Here is an 18,025-nt window from a genome sequence, read left to right on the forward strand (position 1 = left end):
GAATCTGTGGAATTAATATCCACAGATGGCTGTGGAGGCCAAGTCTTTGGGAATATTTAAAGTGGAAATTGATTAGTTTGATTAGACAGGGTACTGAAGGTTACAGAGAGAAGGCTATAGGATGGGGTTGATTGAGGGGAGTACTAAATCAGACATGATAGAATAGTGGAGTACACCCAGGGGCCAAAATGCCTAAATCTGCTCCTCTTATAATTCTAATCTGCAGGTAATGTGAACAAGAAACCATTTCACTCATAAAATACTTTTATTAAGAGCAGTTCATTAGTTTGACAATCAATAATAATATAAATAAAATAAATAACAATAAAATCAACTTTCAATAAATACTTTTAAATAATAACTTAATCAGAATGAAACATTAAGACATACGGATAATTATAGACATCCTTAAAACAGATGTACGTTTGTAATTTATGTATATAATATATATATTTAAATCCTGATCTCCGGCCCAGGAAGCACCAGCAGTGTTCAATACAAGAGACAAGCAGATCACATCCCATCCAAAAAAACCCAACAACATGAACCAGGCCAAATTATTCCCTGTTCGGTATTTTTGCATGGGAGGAGCTGATTCACTTTGCTTGTAGAATAAGTGAGCTTTGGCTGGTTAGGTGGTCAGCATGGAAAAGGAAGCATCTTCTCAAGTCATGTTAGAGATGCAAGTTGGCTGTGGGGAATTTCACTTAGTCTCCTTATCAATTAGCATGTAAGAGTCCTTTGCCAGTACCTTAAAGATAAAGGTCCTTTTAAAGGTTAACTTTAGGACCCGGATGTGCTTCCATACAGAGACACTATAGTATTGGTCAGACCTCCCAAGAGCTAAACTGTCTGAATATCAGACACAATGCCTTTCCGGCTACCTCTTGGATTTGTCTGCTTACACTCTCCCTCAGGAGTATCTGTTTCAAAAAGAACCATAAATTAAATATAAACTAATATTAGTTATGCCTTCAAAGGGACTACCATTATTCTGAGCATGTTCATCTCACAATACTCCTGCTTAGCATCAGGAACTTGGCACTGCACTGACATCACTGGATTGATGGATAGGAGGTGAAGCCATTTGACCCATCTTACAACCCATCAGTGAGGTCATGGCGGAGCCTTTGCCTTGAAGGCATTCCAGCTAAGTGTCGACACATCAGGTTACTTAGTCCTCTGGAAAGAGATCCAGGTCAGATGAGACCAACTTGGCAGTGCTCTCCAGAATTGGGTTGTGAGCAAGGAGTGAGACAGGCTCCAGGCAGATCCAGAAAGGGAAGTCTGAACCTGATTCATCAGAAACTGTAAACACGTGTTAGTTTTTATAATAACCAAAATTTGCATCATGTGTCCCATCAAGTGTCTGTGGTGTTCCAGCCTGAAAATCCTGACCATTCACAAAGTTCTTCACAGGGCAAATATTCCAAAGAAGGTCTTTCCTAGGGTCCTGTCCACGTAGTGCACCACCTTCTCACTGACCCTGGAGAAGATATGGTCACCCTCCTCAAGCTGGAAGATAGCGCCCTGGTAGGAGGTCTTGTACCAGTACTGCTGGTGTGGGCCGTAGTGGCAGACAGACTTGGTGGCCTTCAGGAGCAGCGTCTCCTCATTTTCGTAGCTGTTTGTGTATGAAGTCACATTGTGGCTGAGATAGATGGTGTTATCCTGGCAGCCTTTGTGGTAGAAGACCACCTGGGTGTAGATGAAGTACAGGCCGGGGGTCTTAATGACCAAGCCGTTGTCCTTGAAGACAACCCCTTCCCCAAACGTGGAGTCCGTTTCCTTCTGCCAGATGATTTGTCCGTCTTTGATGTTTGAATGTGCTGTGGGTGAGAAGGAGGTGGGGATTAAACCAAAGTCAGCACAGGACAACAGCACCCGCAGTGTAGCAGATAGCGTGACACTTTGCAATGCCAGTGATCAGGATTCAATTTCCGCTGCTGTCCGTAAAGAGTTGAGATGTTTCCCGACCCTGCTGCGTGACCAGCTGCTCCAGATTTCCCCCGCAACCCAAAGTTGTACAACTTAGGGTTAGTAAGTTGCTATGTTGGTACTGGCAGCATGACAATACTTGTGGGCTGCCCTCAGCACATCCTTGGACTGTGTTGGTTGATGATGCAAATGACTTTGTTTTGATGTACATGTGACAAATAAAGCTAATCTTGCATAAAAAAAAAGGAGGCAGGTCACCTTCCAGGCAGCACAGAAAGATGGAGGAACACAAGGGGACAATTAGCATCAGTGGAGGGAAATGGACAGTTGATGTTTCTGTTCAAGACCCTGCATCTGGACCATTTCCCTCCATAGATGCTGCCCAACGCGCTGAGCTCCTCCAGCAGGTTGTGTGTTGTTCCAGATTCCAGTGCCTGCACTCTTTCATGTTCCACACTCCACGCTACAGTCCTTTACAGGGAATGAGCTACTTCCTAGCAGAAGGAGGAAGTCACACCCCGTGGACAACAAGATCCCGTGTGGGTAAAAGTGGAGGGGAGGGGATATGGAGTGAAGTGAAGGTCATCAGTCACGTCTTACCCAGCTATCAGCATGTCTCTGCACCCTGCACCTCCCAACTCTTGGTTTGAGAGAAACAGCTGATGTCCAGGCATTTCAAGTTAGTGAAGTGTCCCAGACCACGGGAAGGTGAACTATGGCCATGTGTGTAGGAGGATGGAAGTCCCCGGTGAACTGCACATGCTGACAGTCTCACATCGTGGGGCAGGGGGTAAGGTCCCGGCAGGGTTGGGTGAGGAGGTGCAACCTCTTCCCCCTCCCCTTCCTCGGGGGGTGGGGGGGATTGGTGCATTCACACGGCACAGGGCAACTGTCCATCGGCCCATCCCTCCAGGACTAAGCAATAGCACAATTAGGACCCAGTCGGCCCTGCTGTCCTGTGCGGCTCTCTCCTGCGGGGAGGGATGCCTTCTGGACGCGCGGTAGTCGGTGATATGAAAAAAAAACGGTTGCTTACCGACGAGGTGAGCAGCAATCTTCCCTCTCGAGTTGCTTCCCACCTGCTTCATGAGGCGAGGCAAACCTGTAGACAAGATAGGCATCGTCAGTGAGAGAACACACAACCTGAAGCAGAGGGAGTAGGAGAAAAAGAAAGTCTGGAGAGAGATAAAAAAAAAGACAGAAAAAATGAGAGACTTTTGGTGAGAGCAAAAGAGGTGGGGAGATAAGTGAGACAGGGGGAATGAGAGAAGATACCGATAGAATGGAGGAAACACAAGCGATGCTGTAGATGCTGGAAATCAAGAGTAACACTCACAAAGTGCCGGAGGAACTCTGCAGGTCAGGTAAGAGTTAACAGTCGACGTTTCGAGCCGAGACCCTTCATCAGAATATTAGGAGGAAGGGAAAGTTTCAGCAGATTTAGAGTTCAGGGGAGAGATGGAGAGGGGAGAGACAACTATGTATATATGCATGTACCTATCTATGTATATATACATAGAGAGAGAGAGAGAGAGAGAGATGGATAGACAGATAGATGGAGAGAGAAAGAGTGAGAGTTGGGAGATCGAAGGCTAATAACGCCGGAGGTTGTCGAAAGATGCAAAAGTAATAGCGGTAGCGGAGTTTCACAGCCAAGAGTTGCAGGAGACTGGGAATGCAGGACGGATGAACGGAGATAAAATGGTGGGGGGAGAGAAATACCTACCTCCATCGGCTGAAGTCTCCTCCAACTTCTGCAGCTCGGAAGCGTCAGTTTTCTGAAAAGAGAAGCAAGGGGGTCATAACATGTCCGGAGCTGCAGCCGGTGCGCGACCCCGCGTCCACAGTCCTATCTCCAAAAAGTGGTGAGAAAACGTCCACCGCGCTCAATCGAACTGCTCCCAGCACCCAGCACCCAGCACCTCGCAGCCGTCTACCTACCTGTTGCGTCGGGAGCCCCCTCAGTTGACACAGGACCAAGAAAGAGATGACTGCGACCAAGCCGAGTATGGCCAGAGCGCAGAGCGTTGGCCAGAAGCAATCCCTCTTGGCCTTGGTCTCTCGGATGACGACGATGTTCCCGCTCTCAGGGTCCAGTAATGTCTCCTTGCTCATGATTTGTCCGAGTCTTGTTCTGCCTTATGTTTTCGGCGCCTTGAGTTCGTTGTGTGCGACTTGGTCATGTGAAAGCAGCTCTATATAAAGCCGGCGATCCACACACACAGACGGATAACACGCCTCATACAGGTGATGCAATGGCAGGGGAAATTACCCAGCAGTCGAACTGCACTGGAAAATAAAGCGAAAGAAGCCATCAGCTGAAAGCGATAGCTCGGAGAGTTGGGGGAGCCTGCTTTTCTAAATTTAACCCAATGAGCAGTTTCACAGACTTCTTTCACAAGTAACACATAGCCCCAGTCCCAGGAACCACGTGAGACGGCAGTTCCAAGACGTAGCAAGCTTTGCCAGTCGCTTGATATGACAGGATCGAAAGGGAAACGGGTACACAGCAAGATCCCAGAAAGAGCATCGAGATAAAAGGAGGAAGGGCTATATATATTTGGAAATAAAAAAAAACACTGCAAAACTGAAAAGTAAAAAAAAATCTCCACAGGGGATACGTTATCCCGGTGTTCTGAATTCGGTACCGATCTCTTGCACGATAAGAGGGCCATTTGACCTCACAGACAACCTCGTATTGTTTCAGATTCAGATTGATTTATTCATCACATGGACTTCGAAAATGAACCAATTTGCACTCTTTTGCACTACGTATTAAATTTAATTTTATGTGTATATTTCTTATTGTTATTTATAGATTTTTAAATTATGTATTGTACTGAACTGCTGCCGCAAGCCAACAAATTTCACGATATATGCCAGTGATATTAAACCTGATTCTCATAACTATCACAACCTAACGGTGTGCTGGGGCAGCGTCGTCACACTGTTCCGGTACCAATACAGCATGTCCATATATCTTGCATCTTACTGTTTACTCGCACTGCACTTCCTCTGGAGCGCTTACACTTTATTCTGCATTGTTGTTGTTTACTTTGTTCTAACTTGGAGCACTCTGTCTGATCTGTGTGAACAGAATGCAAGGCAAGCTTTTCACTGTATCTCGGCACGCGTGACTACAATAAAAAGATCGGTCGTTATGTGCTGTGTCCTTTGACGTGGGCACGATTGCTCTTGGCAAACTATGAAGAGATCAGTAACAAGATCAGATACTGAGCAGGGCAGGTGACATTTGTGGAGTTCGAAACAGTCTACTTGATCTCCGTGTTTCTGTGCCTCACTCCACAGAATGCTGCCTGATCTGGTGAGAATTCCCCACTTTCTGTTTCTTCTGCATCTTTAGATTTCTGAAGTATTCTTCATCTTGTTTCTGGTTCCCTACTAACGTGGACTGTTGAAAATTTCCAGCATTCACTGATCTTGGTTTCAGGATCAGGTTTACTCTCACGATCGCATACTTAGTGAAATTAGTTGTTTTGTGTCAGCAGTGCAGAGCAAAAGAGAAAGGAAGTAATGAGTGCAGTGCAAAGACATGAAATTGCGATGGATTATAATGCACAAGGATTGTATATTATTGTTCAATGTCATTCCAGTACTCAGTGTAGAGGAGAATGAGATCATTTTTACTCCAGATCCAATGCAGCACAAACACAATAAGATAACGCCATAATAATAAAAACACAATAAATATAAATGCATAAGATAGCTTATATACATGGATTCAATGCTCCCTCTAAAAAGATTCAAAGATTCAAAGATTCAAAAAACTTTATTGTCATTCTAACCATACATCAACTCTGCAGGACAGAATGAGATAGCGTTTCCCAGGAGCAGTGCAATCATAACATAACAAATGCAACACTAAATAATAAACATAACAATAAATAGTAAAACACAACAGCCACATGTCAGTTAAAATCAAGTCATAAGTGATAATAAGAGGAATAGATAGAGTGGATAGCCAGCGCCTTTTCCCCAGGGCACCACTGCTCAGTACAAGAGGACATGGCTTTAAGGTAAGGGGTGGGAAGTTCAGGGGGGATATTAGAGGAAGGTTTTTTACTCAGAGAGTGGTTGGTTCGTGGAATGCACTACCTGAGTCAGTAGTGGAGGCAGATGCACTAGTGAAGTTTAAGAGACTACTAGACAGGTATATGGAGGAATCTAAGGTGGGGGCTTATATGGGAGGCAGGGTTTGAGGGTCGGCACAACATTGTGGGCCGAAGGGCCTGTACTGTGGTGTACTATTCTATGTTCTATGTTCTATGTGTCCAGTGCAAGTTAAAAGTGTCCAAAAGAAGAGTCAGGTAGAGCAGCTATTTAGCAGTCTGACTGCCTGTGGGAGGAAGGTGTTTAGTAGCCTTGTGGTTTTAGTTTTGATGCTCCTGTAATGTTTGCCTGATGGCAGAAGAACAAACAGTTCATGGAGAGGGTGTGAGGGGTCTTTAATGATGTACTGTGTCTTCTGGAGGCATTGACTGTGAAAGACGTCTTGGACAGAAGGTAGGGAGACCCCAATAACCTTCTCTACTCCCCTAACCACCCTCTGCAAGGCTTTTTTGTTGACAGCACTGCAGCTGGAGTACCAGGTTGTGATGCAAAAGGTCAGCACACTCTCAACCATGCCTCTGTAGAATGTAGTTAAGATGTTAATGGGGAGTGATGCTTGTTTAAGCTTCCTCAGAAAGTGCAATCTCTGCTGGGCCCGTTTCACAATCCCAGTGGTGTTCCTGGAGCAGGTGAGATTGTCCGAGATCTGCACCCCAAGGAACTTGATGTTTTCCACTCTCTCCACTGTGGAGCTGCTGATGCTGAGGAGTGTGTGCTCAGGCTGAGACCGTCTGAAATCGACGATCATCTCCTTGGTTTTGGTGCCATTAAGCATCAAGTTGTTATCACTGCACCAGCTCTCTAGGTTTTTGACCTCCTCCCTGTACATTGTTTCATCATTTTTGCTGATGAGCCCCACCACTGTGGTATCATCAGCAAATTTAATGATCAGGTTCTCCCGTATGACCATGCAGTTTCCAACATTGTATTTCATTCATCACTTTCTTGCCCATTCTCTTAATCTGTCTAAGTCCTTTTGCAGCCTACCTGTTTCCTCAACACTACCTGCCCTCTATCAATCTTAATATCATCTGCAAACTTGGCAACAAAGCCACCTATTCCAACATCTAAATAAACAGCATGAAAATAAATGCTCCCAACACCGAACCCTATGGATCACCACTGGTCTTTGGCAGCCACCAGAAAATGATCCTTTTATTTCCATTCTCATTATAATTGCAACAGTGTGTTGGGGCCAGAATAGATTTTTTAACCCAATTTCTACCAGTCACTAACTTTCTAAATTGTTAAATTGGTTTATTATTGTCACAGGTACTGAGACACCATGGTGTACAAAGGCTGTAATAAATCTAGTCAAGAAGATAAGAAAAGCTTACAAAAGGTTCAGAGAGCTAGGTAATGTTAGAGATCTAGAAGATCATAAGGTGAATATGAAGGAGCTTAAGAAGGAAATTAAGAGAGCCAGAAGGGGCCATGAGAAGGCCTTGGTGGGCAGAATTAAGGAAAACCCCAAGACATTCTACAAGTATGTGAAGAGCAAGAGGATAAGATGTGAAAGAATAGGACCTATCAAGTCTGACAGTGGGAAAGTATGTATGGAACCAGGGGAAATAGCAGAGATACTTAATGAATACTTTACTTCAGTATTCATTATGGAAAAGGATCTTGGCGATTGTAGTGATGACTTGCAGTGGACTGAAAAGCTTGAGCATGTAGATATTAAGAAAGAGGATGTGCTGGAGCTTTTGGAAAGCATCAAGTTGGATAGTTTCTGGGACCGTACGAGATGTACCCCAGGCTACTATGCAGTCGAGGGAGGAGATTGCTGAGCCTCTGGCAATGATATTTGCATCATCAATGGGGACAGGAGAGGTTCCTGAGGATTGGAGGGTTGTGGATGTTGTTCCTTTAGTCAAGAAATTTCGTAGAGATAGCCCAGGAAGTTATAGACCAGTGAGTCTTAACTCAGTCATTAGTAAGTTGATGGAGAAGATCCTGAGAGGCAGGATTTATGAACATTTAGAGAGGTATAATATGATTAGGAATAGTCAGCATGACTTTGTCAAGGGCAGGTCCTGCCTTACGAGTTTGATTGAATTTTTTGAGGATGTGACTAAACTCATTGATGAAGGAAGAGCAGTAGATGTAGTGTATATGGATTTCAGCAAGGCATTTGATAAGGTACCCCATGCAAGGCTTATTGAGAAAGTAAGGACGCATGGGATCGAAGGGGACATTGCTTTGTGGATCCAGACCTGGCTTGCCCACAGAAGGCAAAGAGTGGTTGTAGATGGGTCATATTCTGCATGGAGTTTGGTGACCAGTGGAGTGCCTCAGGGATCTGTTCTGGGACCCTTAATCTTTGTGATTTTTATAAATGACCTGGATGAGGAAGTGTAGGGATGGGTTAGTAAGTTTGCCAATGACACAAAGGTTGGAGGTGTTGTGGATAGTGTGGAGGGCTATCAGAGGTTACAGTGGGACATTGATTGGATGCAAAACTGGGCTGAGAAGTGGCAGATGAGGTTCAACCCAGATAAGTGTGAAGTGGTTCATTTTGGTCGGTTAAATATGATGGCAGAATATACAAACATTTGTAGTATTAATTGTAAGACTCTTGGCAGTGTGGAGGATCAGAGGGATCTTGGGGTCCAAGTCCATAGGACACTCAAAGCAGCTGCACAAGTTGACTCTGTGGTTAAGAAGGTGTACGGTGTATTGGCCTTCATCAATCATGGAATTAATTTTAGGAGCCGAGAGGTAATGTTGCAGTTATATAGGACCCTGGTCAGACCCCACTTTGAGTACTGTGCTCAGTTCTGTTCACCTCACTACAGAAAGGATATGGAAACCATAGAAAGGATGCAGAGGAAACTTACAAGGATGTTGGCTGGATTGGGGAACATGCTTTATGAGAATAGGTTGAGTGAACTTGGCCTTTTCTCCTTGGAGTGATGGAGCATGAGAGGTGACCTGATAGTGGTGTATAAGATGATGAGAGGCATTGATCATATGGATAGTCAGAGGCTTTTTCCCAGGGCTGAAATGGTTGCCACAAGAGGACAGTGGTTTAAGGTGCTGGGGTGTAGGTACAGAGGAGATGTCAGGGGTAAGTTTTTTTACACAGAGAGTGGTGAGTGCGTGGAATGGGCTGCTGGCAACGGTGGTGGAGGCGGACACGATAAGGCCTTTTAAGAGACTTTTGGATAGGTACATGGAGCTTAGAAAAGTACAGTGCTATAGGTAAGCCTAGTAATTTTTAAGGTGTGGACATGTTTGGCACAACTTTGTGGGCCGAAGGGCCTGTATTGTGCTGTAGGTTTTCTATGTTTCTGCCTCCTACCAATCAGCTAATTCTCTATCCATGTCAGTAAATTTCCTGTAATACCATGCGGTCTTAACTTAGTAAGCAGCCTCATTTGTGGCACCTTTTCAAAGGCCTTCTGAAAGTCCAAATATAATCTCCTCAAAGAATTCCAACCATGCATCGTGGCAGCACAAAGAAAGGCATTTACAGAATGCAGAATAACATGTTACATGTACAGAGAAAGAACCATGCAAGCAGACAGTCAGGTGCAAAACCATAACAAGGTAGATTTGTAAATATTTTGTGATATATCAATACCCCCGATCACCTATCAGAATCAGGTTTAATATCCTCTGTATATGTTCTGAAATTTGTTAACTTTTTGGCAGCCTTAGAAGTTAACATATAATAGAGGAATACATAATAATAGAGAATAAACTGTAAACTATGGTAAGGACGTATATATTAAATAATTAGTGCAAATAAATTGAAATAAAAAAATTAGAGCAGAAGACCATGAGACCACAAGACATAGGAGCAGAATTAAGCAATTCAGGCCATCGAATCTGTTGCACCATCAAATCATAGGTGATCCCAGATCCTACTTAAACCCACACACTTACCTTCTTGCTATAACCTTAGAATGAACGACCAATCTTGAAACTATCAACTTCCACCTTAAATATACCCACAGAATTGGCCTCCACCACAGCCTGTGGCCAATACTCTCTGACTAAAATAAATTCCTCCTTATCTCTGTTCTAAAAGGTCACCTCTCTGTTTTGAGGCTGTGTTCTCTAGTTCTGGATCCCCCCCAACACAGGAAACATCCTCTCCACATCCACCCTATCTAGCCCTTTCAACATTTGGTAGGTTTCAATGAGATTCCCCCCACCCCCCGCATACTTCTAAGTTCCACTGAGTACAGGCCCAAAGCTGTCAAATGCTCGTCATATGTTAACCCCTTTACTCCCGAAATCATCCTTGTGAAATCCGCAGGGCTCTCTCCAAGTCATGTTCGTGGGTTCAATGTTCATTCAGAAATCAGATGGCAGAGGGGATAAAGTTGTCCTGAATCGCAGAGGGAGTGTCCTTGGGTGTCTGTGTCTCCTTCCTGATGTTAACAATGAGAAGAGGGCATGTCCTGGGTGATGGGGGTCCTTAATGATGGACGCTGCCTGTTAGAGGCACTGCTCCTTGACGATATCCTGGATATTATGGAGGCTAGTGCGCATGATGAAGCAGACTAATTTTACAAGTCTGCAACTTATTTCAGTCCTGTGCAATTGCCCCCAATGTACAGTGGTGTAGAATATTTTTTATATCAGTAAGCACAAGACTGTAGGAACTCAGAGAGTCAGGCAAACTGACAATTAGAGAGTTGAAACTCTGACTCCAGATCAAAGTTCGAAGTAAATTTATTACCAAAGTACATGTTTGTCACCATATACAACCCTGGGATTGATCTCTTGTGGGCATTCACAGTAAGCACAATGAAACACGATAGAATTAATGAAAGACTCCGCACAACAAGGTGGACGCACAACCAATGTGCAAAAAACGGACTGTGCTGATATAAAAAGGAAAAACAAAACAAACAAAATAATAAAAATAAATAAATCAGCAATAACTATGGGGAGCATGAAATAAAGAGCCCGTGAAAGCGGGTGCATAGATTGTGGAACAGTTCAGTGTTGGTGTGACTGAAGTTATCTCTGCTGGCTCCAGGGCTCCCTCAGATGCTGCTCCACCCACTGCGTTCCACCAGCAACACCCTGCCAGCAGTTCAAACTTCTCTTACTTCTTCTTTCAAACATGTTTCTACGACTCAGCTATGTGCCATTGGAACCTGTGAATTACATCTGGGTGGTGTTGCTTTTGGGCTGATTGAGCGATTTGCTGTCTCTGAAGGCAAAGCTAGGGGTGGGGTCTGCGGTCTGGAGGTCTGGAAGCCTGGGAGCCTGGACGCGGAAAGTGAGCCCATGCTCCTCTTCGATTGACGCGTGAAGCGAAGTTGAAGTCGTTGAAGATGAGAATGTGGGATGGGCAGGTGTGCGGCACTGTTGGCCTGCATTTGACCAGTTGTCCTTTGCGTCTCGCTAGCTGTGGTTGGAAGGAATTGCAGGAGTCTTAGGCTCCATGTTGTTCAGCGAGGCTCGTAGCTATGGAATTGTTTTGGGGTACTTTGCAGTTCATATTGCAAGTATTTCTGATTCTGAGTGCTCTTTTTTTCTGTTTTTGAATGGTTTGATTGGAGCGATCGGTGAGGAGGGGGTATCTTGGTGAAGACTTGCTCTGCAGGCTGTACTCGGCTAGTGGAGTGGAATTGAACTCAACCAAAGTGATTCTCCTGGACCCTTGGCTTGATGTTACTTTATTCTATGTGTTCTCTCGCTTTTTTCCATTTGCACAATTTGTTCTCTTTGTGCACATTTGGGGGGAGTCTGATGTTTTCTTTGAACAGGTTCCACAGAGTTTCTTTGTTACAGTTCCATAGAGTTTCCATAGAGCCTCATAGAGTGGCTGCATTTGGAAGAATGAATCCCAGAGATGTATTCTGTAAACATATTTGGATAGTAAATGTACTTAAATCTTTGAATCTTTAGGCACAGGAGTGTATGCGAATTAGGTGACTCTGTTGGGAAGTCATAAAGTAGTGGTGGTTGGGGCTGAGGAGGGGTGAGTTAGTGGGTGGAGGTGTTGATCAGCCTTACTGCTTGAGGAAAGACACTGTTTTTAAGTGGTGGACCTGCAGCCTTCTCCTGGATGGGAGTGGGACAAGCAGCCCATGTGCAGGGTGTGTCGAACTGTGTGATCTAGGTGGCACCGGGATGTGTGGTGACACCTGTGGGCTGCCCCCTGCTCATCCGTTTGCTGTCAATGCAAACAACACATTTTACTGTAAGTTTCAATGTACATGTGATAAATAATTACGTCTGCATCTCTGATCGCTTCGGCCATTTGGGCCTCGAGCTCTGGATTTCTGATCGACCTAGGGGCTTTGATCTTCACTCAGAGGATGGTGAGAGCGCGGAACGAGCTGCCAGTGGATGTACTGGAAACAAGTTCTACTTCAACGCTGAAGAGAAATTTGCATAGGTTCATGGATGCGAAGGGGTTGCAAGTCAATAGGGTGAGGCAGAATGATAGTTTGGCATGATCTAGCTGGGCCAAATGGCAAGTTTCTGACTGTAGTTCTCTATCACTCTAAGATACTATCTCTGCAGTATTCCTGCTTACATTTTTGCTTTCTGAAATATTGGGGCATAGATCCATATTCCTGAAATTAGAAACACAGGCCATTTGGCCCATTGGGTTAATCCCAGCTCCTGCTGGAGTAAACCCATTCCTCCCCTTATTCTGCTCACCCTATCCAGTCTCACAGGTCCTTCACTTCTTTCTGATGACACATGGGGTAATACAATGTGACCAATCCACCTTCAGGATTTTGGAGGAAACCAGGGAACCCAGCAGGATATCCATGCAGACACAGGAGAGAGCGTGCAGACTCTACACAGAGAGAATACAATGGAAGGTCACTGTACTGGTGAGGTAGCAGCACAACTTTCACAGAACATAGAAGGGTACTGCACAGGAACAGGTCCCTTGGCCTGCAATGTCCGTGCTGAACACAATACTAGATTCAACTAAATCTCCCTGCCTTGAACGCCACTGTCATACCGTTGGCAGTCCGTTCCAGGCAACCAGCACTCTCTGTGTGAAAACTTCATCACACACAACTTCTTTAAACTTTTCCCCTTACGTTAAATGCATACCCTCAAATATAAAACATTAATACCCTGGGACAAAGATACTACTGGTCTAATCCACCTCTGCCACCCATATTTTATAAACTTCTAATATCTAACATCTAACTTCTAACTTCTGAATTTCTAACAACTCAGACTTTAAAAGGCAGCAGAGGTGGAGTATGCTTTAAGATTAACTCATTGTGGTACACAAACTTGCCGGTTCTGTTTCAGTCCTGCTCACCCAACCTGGAACATCAAGTGGTCAAATGTCAATAGACAATAGACAATAGAAAATAGGTGCAGAAGTAGGCCATTTGGCCCTTCGAGCCAGCACCGCCATTCACTGTGATCATGGCTGATCATCCACAATCAGTATCCAGTTCCTGCCTTATCCTCATATCCTTTGATTTCGCTATCTTTAAGAGCTCTATCCATCTCTTTCTTGAAAGCATCCAGAGACTTGGCCTCCACAGCCTTCTGTGGCAGAGCATTCCATATATCCACCACTCTCTGGGTGAAAAAGTTTTTCCTCAACTCCATTCTAAATGGCCTACCCCTTATTCTTAAACTGTGGCCTCTGGTTCTGGACTCACCCATCAGCGGGAACATGCTTCCTGCCTGCAGTGTGTCCAATCCCTTAATAATCTTATATGTTTCAATAAGATCCCCTCTCAGCCTTCAAAATTCCAGAGTATACAAGCCCAGTCGCTCCAATCTTTCGACATATGACAGTCCCGCCATCCCGGGAGTTAACCTTGTGAACCTACGCTGCACTCCCTCAATAGCAAGAATGTCCTTCCTCAAATTTGGAGACCAAAACTGCACACAGTACTCCAGGTGTGGTCTCACCAGGGCCCTGTACAGCTGCAGAACTTTATCTCGTCCACTTTATCTACCAAGGGGGCTTTCCTCCATCATCCTGGTAACAGTGTTCACTCCACCTCAAGGCAGGCTCAGGAGGAGTTGAGGAATGTTACCATCAGGCACGAGACGGTGTACACCTTGATGCTTTCCTTATCATTGCGGGAGATTTCGACCAGGCCATCTTAAAGAAACCTCTGACCAAAGAGCAAGATGAGCTGCCTCAACAACTATCACCCAGTGGCCCTCACGTCTATCGTGATGAAGTGCTTTGAGAGGTTGGTCATGGCTAGAATCAACTTATGCCTAAGGAAAGAGCAGGGCCCACCTCAATTTGCCTGTCACCACAATAGGTTACAATGAATGCAGTCTCACTGGCTCTCCACTCGGCCTTGGATCAGCTGAACAACAGTAATACCTACATCAGACTGCTGTTTATTGACTACAACTCAGTGCTCAACACAATCATACCCTCCGTTCTAATCAAAAAGCTCCAAAACCAGGGCCTCTGCAACTGGATCCTTGACTTCCTCACCAGGAGACCACAGTCTGTGCAGAACAGAGTTAACATCCCCTCCTCGCTGACAATCGACACTGACGCACTTCAAGGATGCGTGCTTAGCCCACGGCTCCACACCCACAACTGTGTGAACAGGTACACCTCAAATGCCATCTATAAATCTGCCGATGCCACAACTATTGTTGGAGAATTTTAGATGGTGTTGAAGAGGCGTTAAGGGAGCAAGATAGAGTAGCTGCTGAGGTGGTGAGGCAGCAACAAGCTTGCACTCAGTGTAAGTCAGAACAAGGAATTGTTTGTGGACTGCAGGAAGGGGAAGTTAAGAGAACACAAGCCAGTCTTCACTGAGAGATCAGAACTGGTAAAGGAAAGCAATTTCTGGGTATCACCTTTGATGAGGACCTATCCTGAGCCCAACATATCGTTGTAATTACAAAGATGGCAAGACGGTGGCTAAAATTCATTGAGCTTCAGGAGAATTGGTATGTCACCAAAGATGCTCGCAAATTTCTACAGGTATACAGTGGAAAGCATTCTAACTGGCTGCATCGCCATCTGGTATGGTGAGGCCATTACACAGGTTCCGGAAAAAAGCTGCCAGAAGTTGTAAGCTCAGCCTGCTCCATCATGGGCACTAGCCTCCCTGGCATCCAAGACGCCTTCAAAAGGTGATGCCCAAAAAGGCAGCATCCATCACTAAGGACTCCCATCACACTGGACGTGCCCTTTCTCATTGTTACCATTAAGGATGAGGTACAGGAGCCTGAAAACACTCACTCAACTATTCAGGCACAGTCTCTTCCCCTCCACCATCAGATTTCTGATGGGACAATGAACCCATGAACATTACCTCACTATTTTTTTCCTTTTTATTTTGCACTACTTATTGAATTTTAATACACAGCACTGTGCAGAAGTCTTTAGCACATATATACAGCTAGGATGCTTCAGACTTTTTCAGGGTTCTGTGTATATATTTCTAATTGTGATTTATAGTTATTTGTATTACATATTACACAGCAGTGCAGCCACAAAACAACAAGTTTCACAACATATGCCAGTGATATTAAACCTGGTCCTGACATATAATGAAATACATAGGGTGCATTTCATGGTAGTGTGGAGGAGCAGGGGGATCTGGGGGTACATGTCCACAGATCCCTGAAAGTTGCCTCACAGGTAGATGGGGTAGTTAAGAAAGCTTATGGGGTGTTAGCTGTCCTAAGTCGAGGGATAGAGTTTAAGAGTCATGAGGTAATGATGCAGTTCTATAAAACACTGGTTAGGCCACACTTGGAGTACTGTGTCCAGTTCTGGTCACCTCACTATAGGAAGGATGTGGAAGCATTGGAAAGGGTACAGAGGAGATTTACCAGGATGCTGCCTGGTTTATAGAGCATGGATTATGATCAGAGATTAAGGGAGCTAGGGCTTTACTCCTTGGAGAGGAGGAGGAGGATGAGAGGAGACATGATAAAGGTGTACAAGATAATAAGAGGAATAGATAGAGTGGATAGCCAGCGCCTCTTCCCCAGGGCACCACTGCTCAATACAAGAGGACATGGCTTTAAGGTAAGGGATGGGAAATTCAAGCGAGATATTAGAGGAAGGTTTTTTACTCAGAGAGTGGTTGGTGCGTGGAATACACTGCCTGAGTCAGTGGTGGAGGCAGATACACCAGTGAAATTTAAGGGACTACTAGACAGGTATATGGAGGAATTTAAGGTGGGGGGGGGCTTATATGGGAGACAGGGTTTGAGAGTCAGCACAACTATGCGGGCTGAAGGGCCTGTATTGTGCTGTACTATTCTATGTACATGTGATAAATAAATGAATCTAATTTTACTTTTCAATTTTTACAAGAAAGAACACAATTGGAACAGATTAGTCACAAGGTTCATTTCACTGCAAAGAGATCAAAGTTACCCTAGTGTTTCAGTGGAATGGGGTGAATTACAGTGCTCAGGAGAGGGATTTTATGAGTTTACTTTGCCAGCCTATGGAGTCCTAACAGGAACATGGGCCCAGGATTCAGCATAGCTGCTGCCGTGTCAAATAGGTGATCGTTTAGAGAGGTTGGATAGATTGTGCCTGTGCTCATGAGCAATTCATTTCTGGAAATTACCCTGAAAACAATTGTTGCACCCAGGACCTGGTGTAACATGAACCAACATGGGTGTGGACTCTTTTATGTCAGAGCAGGATCAGAACCAGAATCAGGCTTATAATCACACACTTACATGCCATGAAATTTGTTTTTTTGCAGCAGCAGAATATGCAAAGGCATATATGCTACCATAAATTATAACTTAAACAAGAAGTGCAAGAAAAGGAGTGACAAGGTAGTGTTCGTGGGCTCATTCAGAAATCCGATGGTGGAGGGGAAGAAGCTGTTCCTAAAACACTGAGTGTGGGTCTTCCACTCTGATGTTGGTTGTGAGAAGAGAACAAGTCTCAGATGGTTAGGCCCATTAATATGGATGCTGCTTTCTTGGGGCATTGCCGTTTGAAGATATCCTTGATGGTGGAATGGGCTGTGTTCGTGATCTGCAATGGAACTGGCCGAGCCTACAATCGTCTGTAGCGGGGACTTGGTTTGCTGAAGAGTATAGGAGAAGCAACAGGACATTCGGCCTCGTGTGTCTGTCCAGACCTCATCACCTCTTACCTGCCTGACCCTTTAAAGTCCAAAACCCGTCAAACTTCTCCTTGAATATATTTTGTGTCTCTGCCCCCACAGCTCCAAGAGACCATAAGATCATAAGTCAGAGGAGCAGAATTAAGCTAGTCAGCCCATCGAGTCTGCTCCGTCACTCCATCATCATTGATCCCGGATCTCACTCAATCCCATACACCTGCCTTCTCGCCGTATCCTTTGATGTCCTGACTAATCAGGAAACTATCATCTTCCACCTTAAATATACACATGGACTTGGCTTCCGCTGCAGTCTGTGGCAGAGCAGTCCACAGTTTCATTAATCCCTGGCTAAAAAAAATTCATCCTTACCTGTTTTCTAAAAAGTTGTCTCTCAGTTCTGAGCCTGTGCCCTCTAGTTATGGATAGACCCACCATAGGAAACATCCTCTCCACATCTACCCTTTCCAGTCCTTTCAATATTCGGTAGGTTTCAATGAGATCCTCACGGATTCTTCTAAATTCCAGTCAGCACAGTCCCAAACCTGCCAAACGCTCCTCATATGTTAACTCCTTCATTCCCGGAATCATCCTTTTGAACCTCCTCTGGACTCTCTCCAATGACCGCACATCCTTTCTGAGATATGCGGTCAAAAACAGTCAACAATACTCCAAGTACGGCCTGATTAGTGTCTTATTAAGCCTCATCATTATCTACTTGTTTTTATATTCTATTCTTCTTGAAATAAATGCCAACATTGTATTTACCTTTTTCTGACAGACTCAACCTGTAAGTTAACCTTCTGGGAGTCTTGCACGAGGACTCCTAAATCCCTCATTATCCCCATTTAGATAATAGTCCACACTATTGTTCCTTTTACTAAAATGCATTATTAAATATTTTCCAACACTGTATTCTA

At 44.6% G+C, this 18,025-nt stretch overlaps 1 protein-coding gene across 1 annotated transcript in view; it reads right to left on the bottom strand.

Annotated features, from left to right (window-relative positions):
* Window positions 1–343: 343 nt before the first annotated feature.
* Window positions 344–18,025, bottom strand: part of LOC140198263 (lymphotoxin-alpha-like) — a 62,508-nt gene continuing 44,826 nt past the window's right edge. Inside the window, exons 2-5 of the mRNA XM_072259319.1 lie at window positions 3,880–4,227; window positions 3,665–3,716; window positions 2,975–3,040; window positions 344–1,829 (exon numbers count right to left, since the gene is read on the bottom strand). Coding sequence (XP_072115420.1) covers window positions 1,414–1,829; window positions 2,975–3,040; window positions 3,665–3,716; window positions 3,880–4,053 — 708 coding nt within the window. The 5' untranslated portion in view covers window positions 4,054–4,227 and the 3' untranslated portion in view covers window positions 344–1,413. The remainder of the gene's footprint in view (window positions 1,830–2,974; window positions 3,041–3,664; window positions 3,717–3,879; window positions 4,228–18,025) is intronic.

Source organism: Mobula birostris, chromosome 5 (genome assembly GCF_030028105.1).
Source record: "Mobula birostris isolate sMobBir1 chromosome 5, sMobBir1.hap1, whole genome shotgun sequence".
NCBI lineage: Eukaryota > Metazoa > Chordata > Chondrichthyes > Myliobatiformes > Myliobatidae > Mobula > Mobula birostris.